Source organism: Panthera uncia, chromosome X (genome assembly GCF_023721935.1).
Source record: "Panthera uncia isolate 11264 chromosome X, Puncia_PCG_1.0, whole genome shotgun sequence".
Lineage (NCBI taxonomy): Eukaryota > Metazoa > Chordata > Mammalia > Carnivora > Felidae > Panthera > Panthera uncia.
Window position 1 is genome coordinate 36,918,252 of NC_064817.1, and position 19,623 is coordinate 36,937,874.

Consider the following 19,623-nt stretch of genomic DNA (forward strand, 5'->3'; position numbering starts at 1 on the left):
ATGAGAGAGAGATGAGAGAGAGATGAGAGAGAGATGAGAGAGAGAGACGGTTCTGCCACAACCAGGGGAGCTGAGGATGGGATAAATGAGAGCTACGTACGAAAAGGTTTTACGGCAGTAGAACACAGGATGCCTGGAAAGTGATCGATTCGGAGCGGGGATGAAAGAAAGGGTAGTGTTAAGGGGTGAACTGTGTCCTCTGAAAAAAGACATGTTGAAATCTTAACCCGCAGTACCTTCACTAGGTGACCTTATTTGGAAATAGGGTCACTGCAGATGTAAACAGGTAAGAGGAGGTCATGCTGGAGTAGGGTGGGTCCCGACAGGACTGGTGTCCTTATAAACGAAGGGTACAGGTAAACAAATACAGGTAAGGAGAGTTCTAAGACACCAATTACTGGATGCAGAGTCCACCTGAATCCAGTATGACCTCATTTTTAACTCTTAATTACATCAGCAAAGACCCGTTTCCAAATAAGTTCATATTCTGAGATTCTGGGTAGACATGAACTTGGGGGGCTGGGGGGTGGATGTGGGGCGCTCAACACTCAACCCTGGGTGATGTTATAAGCAAAATAAGGAAAGCAGGGAGAGAAGTTGTAAACTTTTGTGTTTTTTTTAATGTTTGTTTATTTTTGAGAGGGACAGAGCGTGAGCGGGGGAGGGGCAGAGAGAGAGAGAGGGAGACACAGAATCCGAAGCAGGTTCCAGGCTCCGAGCTCTCAGCACAGAGCCCCACGCGGGCCTCGAACTCACAAACCACGAGATCATGACGTGAGCCGAAGTCGGACGCTTAACCGACGGAGCCACGCAGGCGCCCCATAAACATCTTTTTTTTTTTTTTTTTTTTTTTAAGTGGGGAAGTAAGGATCAGAGGGGGAAAACAAAGTTCAATTTGGGACATTTTTGAACATTTGAGGTGCCCGTTAGGACATTAAGGTTAGGATTCTGGTAAACAGGGTTCTACGGAGCATGGACCTAGAGTCTAGAACCGTGCAAAGATGTGGAGGTGACTGAAATAGGGGTGATACATAAAACTGTGGTGATTAATAACGCTAACAGAGAATCAGAATCAGAACACCCAGCACTGGCATCTCTAAGGCATTTATACATTTACTGGATATTTACTATGTAACAGGTACTCTTGTGTTTTACATGTATTAAGTCATTTAACCATCACAGAAACCCTTAAGAGGCAGGTGTTATTTGGATGCCTATTTACAGAAAGGGAAACTGAGGGACAGAAGGGTTAAGCAGCTTGTCCAGAAAACGGCCCGTTAAGAGGAGGAGGCTGGACTGTAACCCCAGCAGGCGGGCTCCAGAGCTCTGCTTAGCTGCTGAGCTGCCCTCCAAAGCCCATCAGAGGAGTGGGCCTATTTACAAGCAGCTGGCTCTCAGCCTGCCTGGCTACATCTGATCCTAACGTTTTCAACAAGAGGAGTTGAGTCGAAAACAATGGGATTCTTTTTCTTTTTAAGTTTATATATTTATTTGTTTATTTATTTACAGACAGAGACAGCGTGAGTGGGGGAGTGGCAGGGAGAGAGGGGGAGAGAGAGAGAGAGAGAGAGAGAGAGAGAGAGAGAGAGAGAGAATCCCAAGCAGGCTCTGTGCTGTCCGTGTGGAGCCCAATGTGGGGCTGGAACCCACAAAGCCGTGAGCTCGCGGCCTGAGCCGAAAACCAAGAGTTGGACGCTTAACCGACTGAACCACCCAGGTGCCCCAACAATGTGATTCTGGAAGGGACGTTCCTGTTCTTTCTCAAGAATGCCTCCTGTCAGACACTGGAGGTTGAGCCTAAACCACCAACTGGCTGTGTGAAGAAGGAAATGGCCATCCGGATGGATGATGGCTAAACTAAGCCCTAGGGCGTATTTTGTACAATCTGTGCCATGTGGAACCTGGTGAAATGTCCTTCCTACACCAAAAAGCAGCAAATCATTGTGTGTGTATGTGATATGCAGATACATATACACACACAAAATGATATATTTTAATCAATAGTCATTCAACTGTTCAATATGTCCTCAGACATCTCATTAAAACAAGAATTTGGAGATGAGAATTATACTTATTAGCCATAAGCCAGACTTGGGCAAAATGAAGCTCAAGTAAATACCCTGAGGTTTGAAATGAAGGATAATTTAAGATGAAAAGACACAAGAGTCCATTTCTTTACTCCATGGCTATGCTCTCTCTCTAGAATCAAAACCACTTCCCTCCATTTGGTTTCCCTTTGTCACTATTTTCTAGGATCCAAGTGGGAGTGACTTTTTCTGCCCAAACACCTGGTAAATGCCACAGGCAATATTTGCAGTGGTTGAGGAACCCAGGATCCATTCACTGCCAATATGATATTGTGATCCATAATAAGATAATGTATATTTGGTCTTTGTCCCTGTTTCTAGCACACGGCTCCTAAAACCCTTGAAACTTCCTAAGTGATGAGAGTGATAAGGTGTCTTATGTTAATGAGACATTTTAGAAAAGCACCTAAGGACAGGGGGTGCTGGTTGCTAGGCGAACAGACCTTGTAATTAGAGGGTTGGAACCGTCATTTCTATTCTCCCCCTGACCTCCAGGGACAGAGCTGGAGGTCGAGTTCAATCACCAATGGCGAATGATTTAATAATCAATCACACCTTTGTAATGAGCCTCTGTAAGAACCCAAGAGGATGGGGATCGGAGAGCTTCTGGGTTGGTGAGCACGTGGAGATTTGAGGAGGGTGGCCAGAGAGGGCGTGGAAGCTCCCTGCCTGTCCCCCCTACCTTGCCCTATGCATCTCTGCCCCCTGGCTGTTTGGGGTTATATCCTTTTTTTTTTTTAATGTTTATTTATTTTTGAGAGGGGGAGAGAGAGAGAAAGCAAGTGCGAGGGGCAGAGAGAGAGGAAGACAGAGAATCCTAAGCAGGTCCCATGCCGTTAAGTGCAGAGCCTGACGCGGGGCTCAAACCCACAAACCGTGAGATCATGACCTGAGCTGAAATCGAGAGTCGGGAGGTTAACCAACTGACCCACCCAGGCCGCCCCTATATCCTTTTATAAGAAACGAGTGATCAAGTAAGTAAAATGTTTCTCTGAGTTCTGTGAGCTGCTCTAGCAAATTAACCGAACCCAAGGAGGGGGTTGTGGGAACCTCCCGTCTATAGCCAGTTGACCAGAAGCACAGGTGATACACCCACTGGGATCTGATGCTTTCTCCAAGTAGATCACGACAGAACGGAGTCGAATTGTAGGACCCCCCAGCTGATGTCAAGAGTTGCTTGGTGTAGGGCAAAAATGCCACACATTGGAATTGGTGCCAGAATTGTAGCCAACCCCCAATCCTAGGGAGATTTTCACAGGTACTAGTTTAAATGGACCGACAGAAATTAAATCGAGATCCAGAGGAGGGTGGGAAGCGGGACCTAAGACTGAAGAAACTCAGGGGGAGGAGAGGCATCAATAAAGTAGAGGGAAAAGGAATCTTCTTCATAGTTTTGCCTGTAATTGGGGTCCATCTAAAGGAGTCCCATGGGCCGTCTCTTTGCAAAATAAAGAGGTCTTGGGAGACACGAGAAACCCCACACTCCCGCCACCTAATTGCTCTAATAAATCCACAAATGTTCTGTGTTACATAATATGACAATCTGGGCAGTGAGTAAAAATATTCTTCGTGTTCACTGACCTTTTATTCACGCTATACTACAAGATGAGAAGAAAACTCCAGATTATCGTATTCCCAGCAGTGCACGTAAGTTAAGTGGAAATACGAGCATGGGAAGTCTCCAGCAGGAGAGCTCATCCACAGCAGCCGACGCTTCCCATTCCAGATCTGAAATATCCGTACGTAGCAGGGTCTGCCAGCGCCCCTCCGGATCCCCTCACCCCTTCCACTTTGGCACGCCCCAGCCTGACTTCCGACCACCAGCACCTGCGTTCTTTTGTGCGAAAACTTTTCTTTGGCCTCGGAGGCCCACTTTAACTGCCCCTGTGACATGGCACAAGGGCCTGTGAATTCATTCTTTTCCCCCCACTTCAGAAGTAGCCTTCATCGGGGCGCCTGGGTGGCGCAGTCGGTTAAGCGTCCGACTTCAGCTCAGGTCACGATCTCGCGGTCCGTGGGTTCGAGCCCCGCGTCGGGCTCTGGGCTGATGGCTCGGAGCCTGGAGCCTGCTTCCGATTCTGTGTCTCCCTCTCTCTCTGCCCCTCCCCCGTTCATGCTCTGTCTCTCTCTGTCCCAAAAATAAATAAAAAACGTTGAAAAAAAAAAATTAAAAAAAGAAGTAGCCTTCATCCATGACTGATGGGAGTTGATGGATGAATACCGCAACTCCCTTGCACTTTGGGGAGTGGGGGGAAACACTAAGGTACATCCAGGCCACGGGATCCCTCAGTTTCCCAGAGGCGTTAAGTTCCAGTCACCAAAACGTGTCACTAGTTTGAGAAATGCCCTGCCCTTCATTCCCCACCCCCTTAATAGTGTCCCTTTTGCTTCCTGCCCCTGCCCCCCAAGTCTATCTACACTCAAATCCTTGTCTCCAAGTCGGGTTCTAGAGGAAGTCACACAAAGACGCTCTGCCCTTTGGTATTTACCAAAATTAATAGTGTCTATGAAAGTCACAGCACAGCTTGGAACCCAGCAACTTCCTGACAAACTTCCAGATAATTCCAGAGACTGCGCCCAAATCTCGAAACAGAATTCAGTTCCACCTGGAGCATAAACAGTATTTGCTGGAAGAAGGAACGGCCATGATACGCAGAGTGAAACTCAACAATGACGCAAAATCGTGACGCTGAAATTTTAGGCTGGGAACCACTGTCTGCAAGTGGGGCCCTACGGCAGCCTCCAAGCTGGCTTTGACTACAGCTACTTACAACGTCAGACAAGTTGGTAATAAATTACTTGCTCATCAATGGCGAAAAAAAAAAAAAAAGGAGCTGCCGATCTGTAAAAATCATACGCCCTTGAAGCAAAGGTGGCACCGGCTAGAAACCCAGTAAGCGGCAGCTGCCCAGTGAGAATAGCAGAGCTGTGTGTGAGCTCCTGGGCTCTGGATTTATTTGCTTTGACATTTTTAAAAGGAAATTTAATTGGATTATGTCTCCTTCTAGTTTAAAATTTTCTCCTGTAGTACCGGCCACCAGATGCATGAGGGGAAAAGATCGGGAGCCAATTAAATTCCACGCTTCACTGAAACAAGGTTATTTTTATTCCTCCCAAATGTAAGGCTGATGGAGTCATGTTAGTGATTTCACTCTGTTATTCCCCTCCACTTACTCAAAAAAAAAAAAAAAAAAAAGACGTTTCTGTGGGAAATAGCTATGAATTTGTAGACCAGTCCAGGAGCACGTATGGGACTGAAATGGTGCTTTTCCTAAATTTACTGCCTTCTAATAGGTTGACATGACCTCAGAACTAATTGAGTTAAGTTGAGAAAATTGCAAAGACAATTAAAGTTCAGTAAATCAAACTGAAATCTGGGGAGGAAATTTTGCAAATACTTGGTGAGACGGTCCAGAGCATTCTGATAACACAGGGAAAAGCTCACCTAGAAAACCTGGAGGTTTGCTTCTATTCCCGCCCGTTTCTGTGTTTGCCACCATGCCAGTATTTCCCAATTGCTTCCCCTGCCCTACACAAATCTTTGCAAGAATGGCCATCTGAGTGTAGCTAAAACATAGGTGTGGCCTTTAAACAAGAAACCTTTCCTTAATACCGCATTGCAGGGTAAAAAGAGTTTTCAAGAAGACTTGAAAGCTCTTGCCTGCAGAGCTGTAGGCTTCTGCAGGCAATTAAAGTAGACATCACCCAACGCTTCAAACCAAAGCGGATTCTGGCAGGATCCTTCCCTACCAGGTTACCGTTTTGCGTTAGGCAATCGGCATGTGTCCGTCAGCTACTTTTAAACTCCAGCAAGCATGACTAATAGTCTTTCATTTCAACTGTTAAATTCAACCTCAGATTCTAGAAATAACTGCTTATTTAAAAGGTTGGCACCAGGCCCCTAACTTCAGTTAGTTTAGTCTTTACCTTTAGGGATGCCTTTGAGTCTCAGCTTCCAATCTATAAATTGGGAGTGATACTTAGTTTCGCTCAAGAGTGGGACAATAAAACGTCACAGTAGATATCCCACCCTCCAAACACCCGAAGAAGATTCTCAACAACCGGGGTGTCCGAAGATGTATCCCAAGGTACATCCCAAGGCACCCGACTGGTCCCCACTCCCCACTGCCAAGGCTAGAAGATCATCCCGTTGCGGCAAGTGAGGGCTTTAGGGTCGATTGCTAATGCTTCGGCAGTTACAGTGCTCGTAAAATGAAGCCACATACAATGTTTCTCAGAAATGTCAAAAGATAAGACGCCAGTCACACGGTGCAAAAGTTATAAAGCTTATATGAGGACCGATTTAGTGTTATTTTTTAAAACATGACTTCTGAGAGTAACCAGACAGGCTCTGAACGGCGGGACCGATTCTGCCGGTTTTACAGCTACCATCTGTGGACAAGCACAACAGAATGGAAATGGGGTCTCCAGGCCTTGACCACGCCAGGACAACGTGCTGAGACCGCAGACAGTCACATCATGGAGCGAGCGTTAAGTTACAGCCTCATGGGCTCACCGTGGGCTGCCGTGGGAGCCAGGCAGAGGCCTCGCCAAGGAACTCCTGAGAATGCAGGCCACAGGCCACCGTCACGGTCACGGGGAGTAACACCCATCCACGTAGGAAGGTCTCTCACCAAAGGGCAGCGGGACTGATCACAGCTAGACTAGCCCCAGACCACAGTCCTCTTTGTCAATTTTGCTTGTTTGTTATCGGACCCCAGCCCTATGGGCGGAGACCAGCTAACTGACCATCACATGCAGGGGAGCCCCACCCGAGTCTGGGGGACCAGTCCTGCCATCCAGCAGACCAAGCCCCAGGAGCTGCTGTCTGGACCTAGCCTTATCCCCTGGCTGGGAGGATGGTTCGCCTGAGCCCAAGTCTGTATTCTGGCAACGGACTGCGCAGGCTCCTTCTCTTTTTGCCCCCAGAAGATCCATTTTCTGCCCTTTTCACCCAGCTCACTGCCCTGGGAGGCCAACCTCTGTGGATTGCGTCACACCCCGAGCTTCCTCGTTCTGTGGCTGCTGCTGGGTGGGTCCAGCCAATGGGCAGCACCAAGAGATCAGGGTATTGATTCCACTTTCCCTCCCCCCACCTTCTGCCGGCTTCTCCCCTGGGCTCCAAGAATCAGACCGAGGGATAGTAAAGGTTTCCCTCCGTTGCTGGTCCCTGAGTGCTCCGCTGCCCTGACTGGGTCCTGTAACCCTATCCGCTCCTCTGTCCATAGTCCCTTCGTTAAATCCGTGTCCGTGACTCCTCTGAGTGTGCGGTGTCTGGTCCCTGCTGGAACCTCACCGGTGTGGGGACATAGCCAGCTCTGGCCCCCCAGGAGGGGCTCAAGGCTTGTCAGTTCAAGCCTGCCGACTGCCGGCTTCCCCCTGATGGCTGGACAGTGCTCACTTCAGGACGCCCCATCACTGTGCTCTCTGCTTTGGAGAGAGGCCCCGCCTCTCCCATCCCCTGTCCCAGACCACCCTCCTACTCAGCCCCACCCCGCTGGCTGAAGCCACTGGTCCTGTTCCCCTTTTCTGGCCCCTCCCCCACACGGCAGTTTAATCAGGGTAGACTGGGAAGGTGTCCCAAACCCGTACGTACCCTGACCATCCATCCCGTCCATCAACACGGACACAGACAGGACTTTGGTTGTGGAATCAGTAGTACTGAGGCCTGCTCGGCTTTCGTCAGCCAGGAAGTCCCTTTGCATTTCTCGGTAAGGCCCCCCAGTTAAGGGAAGAGATCGTGTCACGGACAACATTCAGCACAGGAGTAAAGATATGCAGGTTCCCCCGGTGGGGGAAAGGGAGAGAAGGGAACAGGGGGGGAGAGAGAGAGAATCCCAAGCGGGCTCCACACTCAGCATAGAGCCCGATGTGGGGCTCGAACCCATGACCCTGAGATCGTGACCTGAGCCGATATCAAGAGGTGCACACTCAACCAACCGTGTCACCCAGGCGCCGCCCCCACAACCTGGTGGATCTTGTCCTGAAGTCCCGCCCGGGATTTCCCCGCTATGGCAGATCCCCCAAATATGCTGGCTGTCCTCAAAGCTCTAAGGGAGAGGCCTTCTCTGCCCAACTGGGTCCCCACAGATCTACACAACTAATCTGACTCCTCCTGGCTTCTTCCAGCGTTAACTGCTCTCCTGTTAATTCCCGGCCACGGGTAAAAGATCAGGCAATGACAGGGGAGCGGGACCACACTGCCAGGTCCCCAGTTGATACCAAGAACGGTCACCAAAGGCTTCAAGGACAATAAAAGCAAAAATAAACAAGTGGGATGACATCAAACTAAAAACCTTTTACACGGCAGAGGAAACCAACAACAAAACGAAAAGGCAATCTACCGAATGGGAGCACACATTTGCAAATGATGCATCTGATAAGGGGTTAATATCCAAAATATAGAAAGCACTCATAAAACCCAATATCAAAAGCCGGGCAGAGGGGCACCTGGGTGGCTCAGTCGGCTAAGCGTCCAACTTCAGCTCAGGTCATGATCTCGCGGTCCGTGAGTTCGAGCTCCGCGTCGGGCTCTGTGCTGACAGCTCAGAGCCTGGGGCCTGTTTCAGATTCTGTGTCTCCCTCTCTCTCTGACCCTCCCCCGTTCATGCTCTGTCTCTCTGTGTCTCAAAAATAAATAAATGTTTAAAAAAAATTAAAAAAAAAAAAAAAGCCGGGCAGAGGAGGGGCACCTGGGTAGCTCAATCAACTGAGTCACCAACTCTTGATTTCGGCTCAGGTCACGATCCCAGGGTTGTGAGATCAAGCCCCACGTTGGGCTCTGGCTATAAGTGCAGAGCCTGATGGGAGATTCTCTCTCTCTCTCTCTCCCACTGCCCCTCTCCCCTGCTCACACACTCTCTCTCTAAAATAAATAAATCAATTAAACAGGTAAGAAATAACAGCACTGGCAAGAACATGGAGGAAATACACTGCGGGGAGGAATGCAAACTGGTGCAGCCGCCCTGGAAAACGGTGTGGAGGTTCCTCAAAAAAATAAAAATAGAACTACCTTACGATCCAGCAATTCCACTTCTAGGTATTTATTGGAAGAAAATGAAAACCCTAATTTGAAAAGACATACGCACCCCTATGTTTCATTGCAGCAGTATTTAAAATAGCCAAGGCATGGAAACAGCCAAGGCATCCATCGATGAAGGAACAGATAAAGAAACTGTGGTCTGTACGTACAATATTATTCAGCCATAAAAAAAAGAGAAGGAAACCTCGCCATTTGTGACAACACAGATGGACCTCGAGGGCACTACGCTAAGTGAAATAAGTCAGACAGAGAAAGAGGAATACCGTCATGACTCCACTCATATGTGGAATCTGAAGACTAACCAAATGAACAAAACAGAAACAGACTCATAGCTACAGAGAACAAACTGATTGATGGTTGCCGAAGCGGGTAGGAAATGGGGGACGGATGAAGTAGGTGAAGGGAATTAAGAGGTGCAATCTTCCAGTTATAAAATAACTACGGCAGGGACGTAATGTACAGCAGAGGGCATACAGTCAATAACACCGTATGGTGACAGAGAAATGGTAACTAGGTGACCATTTTGCAATGTGTATGAGTGTCGAATCACTATATTATATGCCTGAAACGAATACAATATTGTATGTCAATTATTTTTAATCAAAACAAAAAACAAGAGCTTCAAGAATAGCTCATCGCCAAGCTCTGAGGTACCATCCAGGACCTCCTTGAGGAAGGACTTGGTGGCCCAGCTGCTGAGAGTCCCCTGCAGGGATGGCCTCAGCTTAAGCGCTATCTTGGCTGCAAGGAGTCACGTTATCCAAGGTCATACCCCTTCCTAAAGCAACCCACAGGGCTAAAGGATAAAGGCCAAGCCATTGTGGCCCAACTCGGGACAGCTCGGAAAGGCCATTCTAGTTCCAGAGCTCCCCGTGGGCTGCCTCAACTGTTCTGTCTGCCTGCTCCTGTATCCTGCCTCTCCCTTTCATACGTATCGAGCCCAAGAACACTCCCAAATAAACACCCTGTGCATTCAACTCCACCTGCTTCTTGGAGAACCCAACCTGTGACGGGCTCTGACCTGAGCATCTCAGGGCATGACTGTATATTAACATGTCAGCACACTTACAGGGTTCAGGAAATCCTGGACTTCTCACTACTGATGGTGCTGTATCAACTCTGCAATATTATGCTCAACCCATTCGCGCTAAATATTTTCACATGAGATTATAGACTCACTGGTAACATTCCCAAGCTATCTTATATCCTCTTTACGCAACAATAACAAGCTTAGGAATACCAGAGCACTGTGGGCTCTGGGATCTAGTTACGTTCTCATGACGAAGTCAAATTGGTACCATTTCATACCTAGGTTCTTTTCTTTTTAAAACTGGCGAAAAAGGAATTGGCCCCTCACAAATGCCTCCCACAGACAGAACCCGCTCCCAGGCTTGGTCAGCAGAGTTGATAAGAGACCCAAAGAGTAAAGTCTCACAGCACATAAGTAACAACTGGACGAGCCCACTGCTGGAGCACAGGCCCTTTTTCTGATGCCACCTTCCTGTTGTGGTTCTCCTACCTTTAAGGGTGGAATCACTGACCATAGCCTTGGAAGCTGAGTGCTCAAGGCCCGGCCCCTTCACCTGAGAAAGTTAAGACCTCTCCACTTTGTTTTCTTTTTTAATGTTTATTTATTTTTGAGAGAGAGAGAGAGAGAGAGAGAGAGACCGAGAATGAGCAGGGGAGGGGCAGAGAGAGCAGGAGACACAGAATCCGAAATAGGCTCCAGGCTCTGAGCCATCAGCACAGAGCCCGATGCGGGGCTTGAACTCACGAACCGTGAGATCATGACCTGAGCCGAAGTCACACGCTTAACCGACTGAGCCACCCAGGAGCCCTAAGACCTCTCCATTTTATAAACAATAATAATAGCTAACATTTAAGCCCTTACTATGGGACAGGTGTGGCGACATGGGCCTCATGTGTACCACCCTCAACCCTCACAACCACGTCTATGGAAGGGCTATTGTCATCTCCATTTCTGAGGGGAGGAAACCTAAAAGGTTCAGTAACTTGCACAAAGTCACCCGCTTAGTCAATCACAGAGCTAAGGATGTGAACTCGGGTTCATGTGGTTTCAGACCCTCTGCTCCACACTTCTGAGGCACCTGACGTCCACAGCTCAGTAACTGTCCCAGCAACAGAGTAAGGGATGAAATGGGGGAGGGGTGGCTAAGGGGAGAGCGAATCTTTGGCCTTCCCGCCTGGTGGCTTCTCTTCCAGTGTGGGCGGTGATCCTTTTCTGGGCCCTTAAATCAACTTAACGGGCCACAAACTGCACTCAAAAGAGAGAAAGATGGGGGGTGGGGGGAGAGAGGCAAGAAAAGGAAACGAGGGAAGAAGGAAAAGAGAAAGAAAGTAACACGCTGCGCGACGCGTAGTTAGAATAGTACTGATTCGTGAAACTTCTGTTCCACTGTATATGCGCATGCTGGGTTGCTATGAAAAAAGTCTTTCTTAATTGTCGTACCCAAAGATCATTAGCCCAGTCATCAGGAAAATAAAAATTAAAGTGATAAGCTACCACAATGTCAGAGGCAAACATGTAAAAATGACTTGAACGCCTATCAACAGAAAAATGGATGAATAAATTATTCTGTATCCATACTACAGCTATTAAAGAATGGCTCAGGTCTATACATATTAAACTAGAGTGACTGCCCATGATGAACCGTTACGTAAGAAAAACACACCACAGATAAATGCATGTGGTAGAATTATACGTTAAAAACATTTTTTAAGTTTATTTATTTTGAGAGAGAGAGAGACAGAGAGAGAGAGAGAATGTACAAGCAAGGAGGGAGGGGAAGTGAGAAGGAGAGACAGAATCCCAAGCAGGGTCTACGCCATCAGCGCACAGCCCGATGTGGGGCTCGAACTCCCGAACCGTGAGATCACGACCTGAGCCGAGATCAAGAATTGGACGCTCAACTGACTGCACCACCCCGGCACCCCTAGAATTATATTTTTGTGCAATAAATGACGAAGTCCCCAATGTACAGGTGAACGTTTGGGTGGTGGACTGGGTGCAACGGAAAAGGAGACAGGTAGGAAGTAAGGAAAAGAACAACAAAGGCAGTCGCCAACTAGCACGAAAAAGCATGCGCGTCAGGATGCCACAGGAAACAGAGGACAAATCGCGGAAGTTGTGGGGAATTTAAAATAAAGTGACCGTTTACCAAGTTGCGGGAAGCGGTCAGGAAAGGCCACAGGGGATCCTCCAGCCCCTCGAGGAGTGTAGCAAGGGGGGAAGGGGGGCCGTTACCACCGCCTGGGGCCAAAGGGGTGGTAATGGTTACTGGAGGGTTCCTGAGGGTGGGCACTGGAGTCTGGAGTGGTGGGCAGCTATGGAGGACGTGGTTAGTCCACGGGAACTGGCAGGGAGGGACAGGATTTCTCTCTCCTCCCACCCTCCATTCTCTTGCTGGCGCATGCCACTGGCCAACCCAAGGGAGGTGGGGGGCAGAGGGCTAGCAGACCCGCTGATGCAGCCCATAAAGGTCAGCTGCCTGGGACTCAGAGCAGGGGAGAGGGGGCCGGGGAGAAGTCCTAACAGGACAAATGGATGCTATCCAACCAGCCCAGGATACTATAACATGGAGCGAAAAGGTAGAATGTAAATGCCATCTCTCACTTTTTTTTTTTTTTTTAATTTTTTTTTTTCAACGTTTTTTATTTATTTTGGGGACAGAGAGAGACAGAGCATGAACGGGGGAGGGGCAGAGAGAGAGGGAGACACAGAATCGGAAACAGGCTCCAGGCTCCGAGCCATCAGCCCAGAGCCTGACGCGGGGCTCGAACTCACAGACCGCGAGATCGTGACCTGGCTGAAGTCGGACGCTTAACCGACTGCGCCACCCAGGCGCCCCTGCCATCTCTCATTTTTAAGTACCTGCATGGATAAGAATGAAAAGGTTACCGAAGGATAGTACTGATCTGTTTTTGTGATGGCATCTTGGGTTTTAGTTAATTAAATGCAATATGTTCGATCATGACGATATTAAAAAAGATTTTTTTTTTCTTTCTATGCTTCACAGTGAAACGGGCGTGAGTTGCAATTCTCACTTTACCACGCACTTGCTGCTTCTCTAACTTCCTGATCTCTAAAATGGGGATCACAAGAGTATCTACCTGCTAGGGTTCCGAGGAGGATTAAATGAGTCAGTAGATCTTTCCAGTCTTAGTGTTCGGCACATAGGATGTGCTTTACGTGTTTGCAGTTGTCATGGTGACAACGGGACATCAAGAGCCTCCTAATGGGTCTACCTTTTCCGAAGTCCCCTCTCCAAACTGCCCACCATCCAGCCCAGAGCAAAGCTCCCTCTACAGGGAACACGTGATCATGTCGCTCTCTTCCTTGACCCCGTCCCCGGCCTCCAGAGCTTGCAGGACAATATTCAAACCTCAGCCTTGCGGGTATCTCGAGCCTCCTCCTCCTCCACTCCTCCCTTCGTGCCTTCATGCCAGGATGTGCCCCCTTCCCCCTTGCTAACTCGTACTATTCAGCATTCAAATTTCAAGCGTCACCTCCCCTGAGAAGACTTGCTGCCCACCCACTCCCCGGCCCCAATGCCACTCTGATTTGTTTTAAGCATTTTTTTAAAAGTTTATTTATTTTGAAGGAGGGGGGGAGAGAGAGAGAGAGAGAGAGAGAGAGAGAGCGAGCACGCTAGCTCACGTGTGCACACGAGCAGGGGAGGGGCAGAGAGGGGGAGACAGAAAGAATCCCAAGCAGGTTCTACGCTGTCGGTGCACAGCCCAACATGGGGCTTGAACTCACGAACCGTGAGATCATGACCTGAGCCAAGATCAAGAGTCGAACGCTTAACCAACTGAGCCACCCAGGCACCCCCACCCCCACCCCAGTATAATTTCTTGGAGGCTTCCTCCTCAACCCATTCCATCCCATGCAGGCTGTATCACGCCATACTCCAAAGCATGAGTGAGTGTATTGATGCCCCCATGGGCAGTGCCCCCCCCCCCCCCCCGCAAAAGGCAGCAATAATGACCTTCACTCTGGACCCCAGCACTGAGCATAGAACCTGCTGAGAGTGGATTACCGACTCACGATTTGTCTGAGAATTAGATTTATAAGCGAATGGGTTAAGTCCCCCAAAGCTGCTCGGCTAAGCAAGTGGCAGAGACAGAATTCAACACTAGCTCTGTGCGACTCCAAAGGCCACCACTCTCTCCCAACCATCTGGAAGTTCTAAGGCTGCCTGACTGCTCCAGAATAGCAGCATGCCTGAGGGAACTCTCCAGGGGCAGTAGACCAGTTCAGGCCAGAATGAGCTGGTTAGCAGCGACAGGCAAGAATAAATGCCTCCTTTCTGGGAGCAACCACATGACATTTGCTTTATCAAGGGACGTTCCCAAGAAAATCAATTTCTGGAGCATGTTAAAAATATAAACAAACCACCCCCCCCCCACCCCACTCCTTGAAGACAACTGGTTCAAAGAGATCTCAGGGAATTCAGACAATGCCACAATGTTGAGAGCACCATCAGATCACATGAACTTTGCTTTCCCTAACCAAGCATTTTCCTGCTGAATTTTTATGGTAAATTTGGCTGCACTGTGACATGCGCGTCCCCATACTATCCTCTGTCACCCAAGGCAAACCTGTATGCACAGCCACAGATACACTGGGGACTCTTGAAACACGCACCATCGGAGATTTGCTGTTGTGGCTCACGATGATGTTAGCAGAATCCCTTGATAACAGTGTTTACATCTATTTATAACTGTAACCTATTATCCTATTTTCCATATAATGGGATGCGACTGGAGTTAACAAAAATTCAGCTGCACAAGAGAAGTCATGCTCTTATAGAGCAGATGTTCACTCAGCACGGAAAGCGATTAGCCTTTACCGCAAATACCCAGGAAGACGGAAGCGCTTTTTCCAAAAGCGCGGCTGTTAATGTTTCATGGTGAAAACTAATTTTTCAGATAAAGGATATTAAAAATGCAAGGTTGATTTTACCTCTTTAGTAAACGATACCGCTTGCAGTTCGGGCATTGGATTCATTCTCCAGTTCAGGGCAGAGAAAAATAACTCGTAATTTATTTGTTCTTCACTGTCTTGAAACCTGAAAATATAATTATGGAATATAATTTGACTCAATCTGCAGAATTCAGGACCGAAATGTCACCTTAAATGCTACCATGAAAACATAATGTCAGGTACGTTTCAATATCTGCTATTTTTCCTGTTTCTTACTAGTTTATTTTCTGATTCTAACTCTTGAGAATGTGAACTCTTTGTGAGCAAAGATCCCATACGGCTACTTTACCAACGTGTCCCCAACACCTAGATTAATGCTGGCACTTAGTAGGTGCTCAATAAATATTTGTTGCAGTTGCCACAGAAAGAAATGAGCTTATTCAGTAACCGAGACTGTTTTGTTCAGAGTATTTGAAGGTCCCCTTTAATTTCATATCGTTGATCCAATAGGTCAGTAAAATAAAATCTCCTTGTATTTTTAGACTGCATGCCTTTTAAATTTTAAAGGGGAGCCTAGATTCATTTTGTCTACTAAGATATTTTTAGGGAAGATAAAAGGTATCTTTATCATTTATTATCTAGCCATTAAAAAGGGTTTATTTAGATCCACATGTACTGTCCTGGAAATATGTTCATGATGTATTGTTGAGCAGAAAGGCGGTTATAAGACAGTATTTAGAGTTATGATCTTACTTGAGGTTTATATTTATATAAAAAGGCATAGGAAAAGTCTAGCAACAACACACCGAAATATTAAAAACAGCTATTTCTGGGAAGAGAGACTGAGTTTTGCTGTTTTCTTCAGACTTTTCTGTATCATCTGAATTGTTTTAAATTCATAAGAAAAAACATTAAGTAAGCCCATTTTCACTTAAAAGAAAACATTGGCATAAATGTAACCTTAACCATAATAGACTTTTGGCTATTAAGACCTAGGAATTTCAACACAATTGCTAGAATGACCTAAATACAAGCAAAGTACTTCTCAGTGTAATACCTCCATACCACCTACTCTGAATTTGACCACATTCTGCCAATCTTGTTTTCTTTTACAGAGAGACAGAGACAGAGACGGAGAGAGGGAGAGAGAGAGAACCTCAAGCAGGCTCAGAGTCAGCACAGAGCCCGACGTGGGACTTGATCACATGACCCTGGGATCAGGACCTGAGCCAAAATCAAGAGTCGGATGCTTAACCAACTGAGCCACCCAGGTGCCCCACTTCCTGCCCATTTTTAAGGCTAAAAAACATACACTGGTCATGTCCGACCACTGTTTGAAGGAAAAGACAAAGGTATTATTTCGAGCACCTTCAGGACCTCCAACTCAACATACCCCTCCCACCAGCAAGTGAGGTGCACAAGACTCTGTTGCAAGAATGAACAGGGGATGATTAATTATAAGAAAGCCGGGTTGGGGCGCCTGGGTGGCTCAGTGGGTTGAGCATCCGACTTCAGCTCAGGTCACGATGTCACGGTTCATGAGTTTGAGCCCCGCATGGGGCTCTGTGCTGACAGCTCGGAGCCTGGAGCCTGCTTCGGATTCTGTGTCTCCCTCTCTCGCTGTCCCTCTCCCCCTCACTCTCTGTCTCTTTCTCTCAAAAATAAATAAACGTTAAAAAAAACTTAAAAAAAAAAAAAGAAAGCTGGGTGATGATAAATGCAGGAAAACAGCATACTCATAACCAAAGGACTTTTTCTCCCCCTCAGGATTAAAGAAAATAATGGCTCGTATTTATAAACTAATAAAAATTAGCAGTAATAAGTTAAATGTTACAAGATGAAGTCACACAGACTCATCAATCTAAACAAAGTAGAATCAACAGCGATCAGAAGAGGGGAAAGGGAATTTGGTTATTTTTTTGTGTACATTTTCTTTGGCCAAGGGTTCTGGGATGCAACTCCAATATGCCGCCCCCTACCACTGTTTATCGTCTGGGTTTTGGCTCACTTGTCATCTTGAACTCCTTGAAAGGACATGCTCTGTTTATGGAAATATTTGTAGCCAAAATGCCGGACCATGATGTCTTTTATTTGTGTGTGTTTTGGGAGAGGAACTGAAGCTCAATCAATTAAAGATGTTTTGTAGGAAACTTGCATTTAGCATGGAGCCTTGAAGAAAAGTATTCCCTAATACTCCGAGTAGGAGCTGAGGTCAGAGAATGAGATCATGTAGAGCCTTTAACTTTCCTACTGAAGAGAACTAAGAGCCACAGCAGCAGACTGTACAGAGAGCTATTATGGGACCCAAGTTGTATTTTCTAAAGATCGCTCTGACTGATACATTGAGAAGAGAATGCAGGGGCAGGGCCAAAGTGGTGAGGGCAGTTAGCAGTCTTTTTCCGTAACCCAGAGGAGGCATAAATGGCGGCGGTGGCGGTGGAGATCAGTGAGGAGTGGTCAATTCTTAATACTTTGAGTGTAGGATTCCAGAAGGATTGTATACAGTGACAGGGAGAGACACAGACAGAGACAGAGAGAATGAATGGACTCAGGACAACTCTAAGGGTTTTGCTTGACCAATTGGAAAAATATAGCTGTCCTGAGACTGGAAGGATTGCCGGGGCTACAGGTTGGCAGAAAACAACCGGGAGTGCTGTTTGCATATGTTATATTTTGATGGGAAGTGAGCAGTCGGATCTATGAGCTTGAAATTCAGGGAAGAGGTTCGAGGTGAAGACAAAAATGTGGCAGCCATTAGCATACAGATGGTGTTAAAAGCCACCAGATCGTGGGGGGTGCCTGGGTGGCTCAGCTGGTTAAGTGTCTGACCTTGGCTCAGATCACGATCTTACAGTTCCTGATTTCGAGCCCGGAGTCGGGCTCTGTGCTGACAGCTCAGAGCCTGGAGCCTGCTTCGGATTCTGTGTCTCCCTCTCTCTCTGCCCCTCCCCTGCTCCTGCTCTGTCTCCCTCTCTCTCAAAAAACTGAATCAACATTAAAAAAAATTTTTTTTTAAAGCCACCAGATTGAGCGATTGGATGAGATCACCAATGAACTAAGTTTCTCTGTTTCTAGAGTACAGAATGTAATTGTCGGTAAATTACTGTTACGTCAATTAGAGGAGACACTTATTTAATCCTAGAGGTTTCAGAAGTGTGATATCCCAGTAATTTGGGAACCAGTCAAAAGATTACCAAACAAATGTAGGACCACATCAGACTTCACCCGCACATACAATCCACTAACGAGTCCTGAGGGTTCTACCACCATAGCAGATCATAAATCTTTTCCTCCACCTCCTCTCCCATTCACTAACTCCAAGCCACCATCAACTCCTACCTGGGTTATAACCATAGCTTTGTAGCTTGGTCTTGCTGCTTCGACTCTGACCATGCTGCAGACACATCCTCCATCAGAATGAGCTTTTTAAAACATAGACCAGATCAATAACTTTCTTCCTTGAACGCTCCAATGGCTTTCCAATCCACTTGGGACAGAAGCTGAACTCCCCATCAGGGATTATAACACTGTATGTAATCCGGCCATCGCTGACCTCCCTGATCTCACCTGTAAACTCCATCTCTGTTCAAAACATTGCAGGTGCACTAGCCTTCTTCCTGTTCTCTGAGCATGCTGAGATTTCTTCCAGAAATGCGAGGCATTTGCCCCTCTGATCCCTTTGTCTGAAAGTCTCAATTCAAATGTTGCTTCTTCAGAAAGGCCTTCCTGAAGTTCCTCTTACCTAACCGAGTCCCTCCACCCGAATCTGCATTTGCCCTGAATGATGGCAATGGAAACTTCTAGAAAGATTTCCGAAATCACCACTGGAATTCCTATTATCATACTTTGTTACCAAGAAGTCTTCTCTTTACTCATCCCTACCTGTTACCCCTAGGTGCCCAGCCTTCTTCCCTGCCCAACATACGATACGTCAGACTCAACACATCTAACCACTTACCCATTTCAAAGGCTATTTGGAAAGGATATTTGTGAATCGAATGATATTCAGGAAGGATCAAAAGCTGGAAATGGAAGAGTACACAGCTTAGAAATGATGTATGAATGTTTTCTGAGGAAAAACGTTTGAGAGATTTAGTCTTTTCAAAGACCCAGAGCCAGGCTCCAGAGAAGAGTTGAGCTAATGTGGTATAACACTCCAAGTTTTTCTTTTCAGTTCTTAGAGGATCTCAATGGATATGGAACTCTCAGCAAAAGGAGCAAGGGACAAGAGAACAAAGCATCTTTCAATGAAAGTGGATAAAATGAGCCAATGCTTCTTGGAAGAATTCTTTGCTGTTGGAAGTGGACAGAGTTGTAGTTAATCCTGATGGATCGGTCACAAATATTTATCTCCCTTTCTCACCAAAAGCCCACCAAAACGGCAATAAAGGAATAGGTGGTAACCCGCGATGTTCATGACAGCTGGAAAAAAGACAACGGTGGGCAAGAGTCTTCAAAATCTTTTGCAAGATGGAAAGCAGACCAAGGGAAGCTAAACTGCAAATGTCTGGAGGCAGGGGGCCACTTAGAGATTAGCCAATGTGGCC

At 47.0% G+C, this 19,623-nt stretch overlaps 1 protein-coding gene across 2 annotated transcripts in view; it reads right to left on the bottom strand.

Moving 5' to 3' along the window:
• EFHC2 (EF-hand domain containing 2) overlaps positions 1–19,623 on the bottom strand; it is a 212,067-nt gene that overhangs the window by 5,832 nt on the left and 186,612 nt on the right. For both annotated transcript variants that reach the window (XM_049644583.1, XM_049644581.1), the window contains one exon: positions 15,116–15,221. In XM_049644583.1, the coding sequence (XP_049500540.1) occupies positions 15,116–15,221 (106 nt within the window). The remainder of the gene's footprint in view (positions 1–15,115; positions 15,222–19,623) is intronic.